This window comes from Babylonia areolata, chromosome 13, assembly GCF_041734735.1.
Source record: "Babylonia areolata isolate BAREFJ2019XMU chromosome 13, ASM4173473v1, whole genome shotgun sequence".
Lineage (NCBI taxonomy): Eukaryota > Metazoa > Mollusca > Gastropoda > Neogastropoda > Buccinidae > Babylonia > Babylonia areolata.
The window spans coordinates 4,317,663-4,325,162 of NC_134888.1; the positions used below are offsets into that span (position 1 = coordinate 4,317,663).

General features: G+C 44.3%; 1 protein-coding gene across 1 annotated transcript in view; it reads right to left on the reverse strand.

Annotated features, from left to right (window-relative positions):
* Positions 1-7,500, reverse strand: part of LOC143288796 (cAMP-dependent protein kinase catalytic subunit PRKX-like) — a 72,510-nt gene that overhangs the window by 27,475 nt on the left and 37,535 nt on the right. The window contains exons 2-3 of the mRNA XM_076597432.1: positions 7,210-7,375; positions 2,921-3,184 (exon numbers count right to left, since the gene is read on the reverse strand). Of these exons, the coding sequence (XP_076453547.1) occupies positions 2,921-3,184; positions 7,210-7,375 (430 nt within the window). The remainder of the gene's footprint in view (positions 1-2,920; positions 3,185-7,209; positions 7,376-7,500) is intronic.

A 7,500-nucleotide genomic window follows, 5' to 3' on the forward strand; every position in this document is an offset into this window, starting at 1 on the left:
GAGTCACTGACTCACACGTGCAAACACACACACACACGCACGCACATATTCACACACACACACTCTCTCTCTGTCACACGCGCACACACACACACACACACACGCACAGACAGACAGACAGACACATACACACACAGACACAAACACACACACAGAGTCACTGACTCACACGTGCAAACACACACACACACACACGCACGCACATATTCATACACGCACAGTCTCTCTCTGTGTCAGTCACACACACACACACACACACGCACAGACAGACAGACACATACACACAGAGACGCAAACACACACACAGAGTCACTGACTCACACGTGCAAACACACACACACATGCACATATTCATATACACACACTCTCTCTCTCTCTCTGTCACACGCACACACGCACACACACACAGACACAGACACAAACACACACAGAGTCACTGACTCACACGTGCAAACACACACACACACACACACACACGCACATATTCATACACGCACAGTCTCTCTCTGTGTCAGACACACACACACACACACACATACACAAACACACGAATACACACACACATACACACACAAGGGTTTACATGCATCCATTCCCAAACCACCTTTCTACCTCTCTCACTGTTTCAGAGTGGCGTTGTCTCAGGCCCGATTTAATGTGCTTCCTTTAAATAACAATGTTAATAGGTACACTGAAAATGATGTTTTAAAGCATTGTCCTTTTTGCCAAGGTGAACTAGAAGATGAATACCATTTGTTGTTTGTTTGTTCTGTATATAATGATTTACGGACAAAATTTCTTCAAGACTGTTTAAACATGTCTCTCAGTTCACTTCTCCGATCAAACAACAAGCAGAGAAATTTCCATGTATCAGAATTTATTTTCCATGCGATCAAAAGGAGAAATCATATACTCAGACCTAATTAAGTAGAATTAATGTCAAGTCCATGAATATTATGATATTGTGTCATCTGTTCAAGTGTTATAATACCCCTTCCCATGCCCACCCCCCAGTCCCCTGGTTTTGAATTGTGGTCCATGGCCAAAGTTCATTAAAACAATTTCCTTCGTTCGTTCGTTCACTAACTTCTCCAACGCAACAACATTTTTTCTTCTTCTTCTTCTTTTCTTTATACCATGTAAAAAAAAAAGAAAAAAAAAAGACGTAAAACTGCGGACTGCTGCAACAACAACAACAACAACAACAACAAAAGCAACTACTACTATTACTAAACTCGGGTTACGCTGCTGGTCAGGCATCCGCTTGGCAGATGTGGTGTAGCGTATATGGATTTGTACCGAACGCAGTGACGCCTCCTTGAGCTACTGAAACTGAAACTGATCTCTCTCTCTCTCTCTCTCTCTCTCTCTCTCTCTCTCTCTCACACACACACATTCTCTCTCTCTCTCTCTATTTTTATTTTGTTTTTTCTTTCTTTTTGCTCCTACAACTATTTAAATGATGTTATTTCTATTACTGGTTGTGGTTTTTTTTTTGGTTTTTTTTTTTTGGTAACATGTGCATGCTTATTTTAGCCTCATTTTTTTAATTTATATTTTTAATTAAAAAAAAAAGCATATTTTTTATCATTTGATTTTATTCATTGATTGATCATTATCTTGACCTAGGTTAATTTTCTTTCTTTTTTTTTGTACTCTCTCTCTCTCTCTCTCTGTGTGTCTGTCCCCTTATATCTTTTCACCTCTTATTCTCCTCTGTTTAGTGTTGTAAATGTCAAATTACCGTTCATGTATCCATGACTATAATATGCATGCTGTACTGATACAACGATTACCCCCCCTTTCTTTATGTTACTGTTTTCCCATTCGAGGGCTGCAGGAAAATTTAAAAAAAAAGAAAAAAAGAAAAGAAAAGAAAAGCATTTTGCTTACTGTATTACCCTCAGAAAATAAAATTTATTCAATTTATTCTCTCTCTCTCTCTCTTATAACTTTTCAAAAAAACCTTAAAGTTACTCAAGGAAATGTCACGAGCCAATAATCTTTGTCTATTTTTTCAGTTATGAAGTGTTGTGTCCATGACATTGGTCCCTCCCTCCCCCCCCCCCCCATTTATTTACGGTATTTTGTGTGTCGCAATTGTATGTATGTACCTCCTTTGCAAACAGGCCGGTGGCCTTGCAGTAAAATATTTCTGAGTTCTCAGTTCTCTCTCTCTCTCTCTCTCATACACACTCCTTCAACTTTCATCCTCAATGTCAGCGACCTGACGCAAGAAGATACGGCACGCGCAACCGCGCCGCGAGCGCATGCGCATGCCCCGAGTCACGCATGACTTGAGTGTCACAGGACTCTAAAAATAGATTCCATCTCCAACACCTCACCCGCCCCCCCCCCCCCTCCCACAATCACTGCCCCAGCTCGACAGAGACAGAGAGAGAGAGAGAGAGAGAGAGAGAGAGAGACAGACAGAGAGACAGAGAGAATGAAGGAGGAGGGGAGAGGGAGAGAGAGAGAGAGAGAGGAGGGGGAGAAAGAGAGAGAGGAAAAGAGAGAGAGAGGGAAAGAGAGAGAGGGGGGATAGAGAGAAAGGAGGGGGAGAGAGAAAAAGAGAGAGAGAGAATGAAGGAAGGAGAGAGAGAGAGAGAGAGAGAGAGAGAGAGAGAGAGAGAGAGAGAGAGAGAGAGAGAGAGAGAGAGAGAGAGAGAGAACGACAACACACATAATATCATACCCATCGGGACTTCGAAATTTTACATTTTTCACAATACCTTCAAACCCCTCAGCATTGGGAAAAGGCAAACACCGACCTCTCCCCCCCCGCCCCCATCTCCCCCCTCCCCTCCCACCACACTCTCTCCTTCCTTCCGTCTCTTTTCTAACCCCCACCCCCACCCCACCCACCCCCACCCCTTTCCCACCCAAACAACAACAACAACAACAAAAACCCATTCCCAACCTGTCCAGCACTTTCTTGGCGAAACCGAAGTCCGTGATCTTGAGGTGGCCGTCTCGGTCGAGGAGTAAGTTCTCAGGTTTGAGATCCCGGTAGACGATGTTGCGCGAGTGCAGGTAGTCGAGGGCGCAGACGATCTGGCTGGCGTAGAAGTTGGACGTGGCGTTGTTGAAGCGACCCATGGAGCGTAGGTAGGAGAAGAGCTCCCCCCCCGGCACGTACTCCATCAGCATGTAGAGGAACGTCTGGTCCTTGTGCGACCACACCCTGCCCGTAGAACAGAACAGTGTAGAGTAGAACAGAGCAGAATAGAATAGAACAGAATTGTCAAGCACGTACTCTATCGGCACGCAGAGGAAGGTCTGGTCCTTGCTCGATCACACACTGTCCATAGAATAGAAATGAATAGAACAGAACAGAACAGAACACAATAGAGCAGAACAGAACAGAATGGAATAGAGTATTTTATCAGCAAGTACAGGAACGAAAATCTGGTCCTTGAGCGATCACACCCTGTCCATAGAATAGAACAGAATAAAATAGAATAGAGTAGAATAGAATAGTCAAGCACCTACTCTATCGGCATGTAGAGGAACGTCTGGTCCTTGTGCGACCACACCCTGTCCATAGAATAGAACAGAATAGAGCAGAATATAATACAACAGAACAGAGTACTTCATCAGCATGTACAGTTATGTCTGGTCCTTGTGCGACCACATCCTGTCCATAGAACAGAATGGAACAGAACAACAGAGCAGAGTATAATAGAACAGAATAGAGTACAACATCGGCAAGTAGAGGAAAGAAAATCTGGTCCTTGTGCCCCCACACCCTGTCAATAGAACACAACAGAATAGAGTAGAATAAAATAGAATAGTCAGCACGTACTCTATCGGCATGTAGAGGAACGTCTGGTCCTTGTGCCACCACACCCTGTCCATAGAACAGAATAGAATAGAAGAGAATAGAGTATTTCATCAGCATGTACAGTAATGTTTGGTCCTTGTGCGACCCCACCCTGTCCATAGAATAGAATAGAACAGAATAGAATAGGATACTCCACCACCACTAGAGGAACGTCTAGTCATTGTGAGACCACACTCTGTCCACAGAATAGAACTGAATGGAACAGAATAGAGCAGAGTATAACAGAATAGAATAGAATACTACATCGGCAAGTAAAGAAACTGGTTCTTGCGCGACCACACCTTGTCCACAGAACACAACAGAATAGAGCAGAGTAGAGTAGAATAGAATAGAATAGAATAGTCAACCACCTACTCTATCGACATGTAGATGTACGTCTGGTCCTTGTGCGACCACAGCCTGTCCATAGAATAGAATAGAACAGAATAGAGTACTTCATCAGCAGCTGGAGGAAAGTCTGGTCCATGTGCGACCACATCCTGACTATGAATACAACAGAACAGAACAGAATAGAACAGAATCTTACACATCCTGAATAAGAATAGAATAGGGCAGAACAGAACAGAATACAATCTTACACCTCCTCCTAAATTCGTACCCCGCCACGGATCACGTTTGAAGGTGATTTTTTAATATTGGTGTTAAATACGATTTATCAATATGATGAAATAACAGTTATTTTATTTCATTTTCTGTAGAATAGTCATGACTTTTTGCCCCTCTTTTTTTTTTTTTTTATATCACCGAGTGTGAATGCAAATTCCTGTACACACTGTCAGACATTAATATAATGAAACAAATATATGTTTACTTATATGGTGCCCAACCAAATACATTTTGCTCAAGCGCTTTGCAGTACAATAGTTCCAATAAGAATACATTACAAAATTTGCAAGCCAAAGTCAGCGAGAAAACATGGTCAACTATGAAAAGACAATCCACCCAAAGTACACACTGAGTACAATACACAGAGCAAACTGTATTCAGGTATATGCAATGTACACATACAAACATACATGCACAGGCATAAACACACACACATAATCAATCTGAGGCATTTTTTTTTTTTTAACACGAAGTTTGAAGTTGCAGGTTTTGGAGATGGATAAATGGACTGGGAATCTACCTGTTTCTCTCCCCCCCCCCCCTTCTCTCTCTCCCCCCCCCCACACAAATCACTTGAGAAGAGGGTAACCCACCTCCCAAGTCCCCCCCCCATTACCCTCTCCTCCCCCCCCCCCTTCAAGGACCCCCCCCCAAAAAAAAACAAAAAAACAAACAACAACAACAACAAAAACAACAACAACAAACAACGTCACAGGTTGTGACAATGTATGACGGGCGCAATAGCCGAGTGGTTAAAGCGTTGGACTGTCAATCTGAGGGTCCCGGGTTCGAATCACGGTGACGGCGCCTGGTGGGTAAAGGGTGGAGATTTTTACGATCTCCCAGGTCAACATATGTGCAGACCTGCTAGTGCCTGAACCCCCTTCGTGTGTATATGCAAGCAGAAGATCAAATACGCACGTTAAAGATCCTGTAATCCATGTCAGCGTTCGGTGGGTTATGGAAACAAGAACATACCCAGCATGCACACCCCCGAAAACGGAGTATGGCTGCCTATATGGCGGGGTAAAAACGGTCATACACGTAAAAGCCCACTCGTGTGCATACGAGTGAACGCAGAAGAAGAAGAAGAAGTGACAATGTATGGGATAGGGGATGTCTCTCCCTCTTGTTTCTCTCTCTCTCTCTCTCTCTCTCTCTTCTCCCCCGCACCACTCCCACCCCTCCTCTCCCCACACGGACAAAGCGTTAAGATGGACAGGGGGATTATACAGGTTTAAGGTCCGACAACCTTTATACGGGCCACTGGAGCAGTGAATCCACATCCACTGTGTCCAGGACTCGGCATAGGAAGGCGGGGGGGGCCCAGTCCTCTCCTTCAGCTGTTTTTATTAACCCCTCCCCCAATCGAAGTCAGGTATTAACCCATTCACACCCAAGCGGAGTTACGAGTGAAGCGTCTTTCCCCAAGGGACAGAACACCAAGCCGATGGAGTGATGGCCTAGAGGTAACGCGTCCGCCTAGGAAGCGAGAGAATCTGAGCGCGCTGGTTCGAATCACCACTACTCAGCCGTCGATATTTTCTCCCCCTCCACTAGACCTTGAGTGGTGGTCTGAACGCTAGTCATTCGGAGGAGACGATAAACCGAGGTCCCGTGTGCAGCAGCATGCACTTAGCGCACGTAAAAGAACCCACGGCAACAAAAGGGTTGTTGCTGGCAAAATTCTGAAGAAAAATCCACTTCAACAGGAAAAACAAATAAAACTGCACGCAGGAAAAACAAACAAACCACAACAACAAAAAATGGGTGTCGCTGTAGTATAGCGACGCGCTCTCCCTGGGGGAGAGCAGCCCGAATTTCACACAGAGAAATCTGTTGTGCTAAAAAGAAATCCAAAATACAAATCCAAAATACAGGGTCTCGAACCCCGATCACTGGTGAGCGCTTGATCAAATCAAGTATCCAGCGGCTAATCGAAACTGCCACGGGTACCTCCTCTACCACCCCCCCCCCGGTCCCCCACGCCCACCCCACCCCTCTGTCCCTGGTCGGAGACAAAGCTCTTAGAGCTTTAGAAACACGGAGTCATTTGCCTGGCAGGCTGCAAACGCCACTGTTGATGGAATCAAAATAAATAAATAAATAAATGAAAGAATAAAGGAATACATAATGAATACATAGATAGACAGACAGGCAGATAGATAGATAGATGAATAAATAAATATTAGACAGACAGAGAGAGAGAGAGAGACAGACAGACAGATAGACAGACAGACAGACGGATAGGTAAACAGCTAAATAGATTGATAAATGAATAATAAATAGGAAAAAAAAACCCAAGTCAATGAATGAATAAATGAACAAACGATAAAGAAATAAACAGACAGACAGACAGGTATCTAGATAGATAGATAGACAGAGAGAGAGAGAGAGAGAGGGGGAGAGAGAGACAGACAAAGGGATGAAAGGGAGGGGCTGAGATAGACAGATAGACAGACAGATAGATAGACAGACAGATAGATAGATGAACAGATAGACAGACAGACAGACAGATAAATAGATGGATAGATAGATAGACAGACAGATAGATAGACAGATAGATAAATGAATAAACAAACAAACAAACAAATAAATAAATAAATAAATACACACAAAAAACCCCCCATATACAACAAATAAAATCATACACAACACAACAACAACAACAAAACCCCAAAGCAACGCAGCCCCCCCCCCCCCCCCCCCCCCCCCCGACCCCCACAACCCATCACCCCACCCCCCTCCAAAAAACTCACAGGTTGACGATGAAGGGATGGGAGACGGAGGCCAGGATCTCCCTCTCGTTCTTGATGTGCTCCACCTGCTTGAGGCGGATCACCTGGCTGATGGCCATCACCTTCAGGGCCAGGTACTGCTTGGGGGCCTCGCGAGTCAGCACCACCCGCCCGAACGTCCCCGTGCCTGTGCACACAGAATAGAATAGAATAGAATAGAATAGAATAGAACAGAACAGAACAAAATAGAATAGAATATGTCTTTATCCCGAACGTCCCCGTGCCTGTGCACACAGAATAGAATAGAATAGA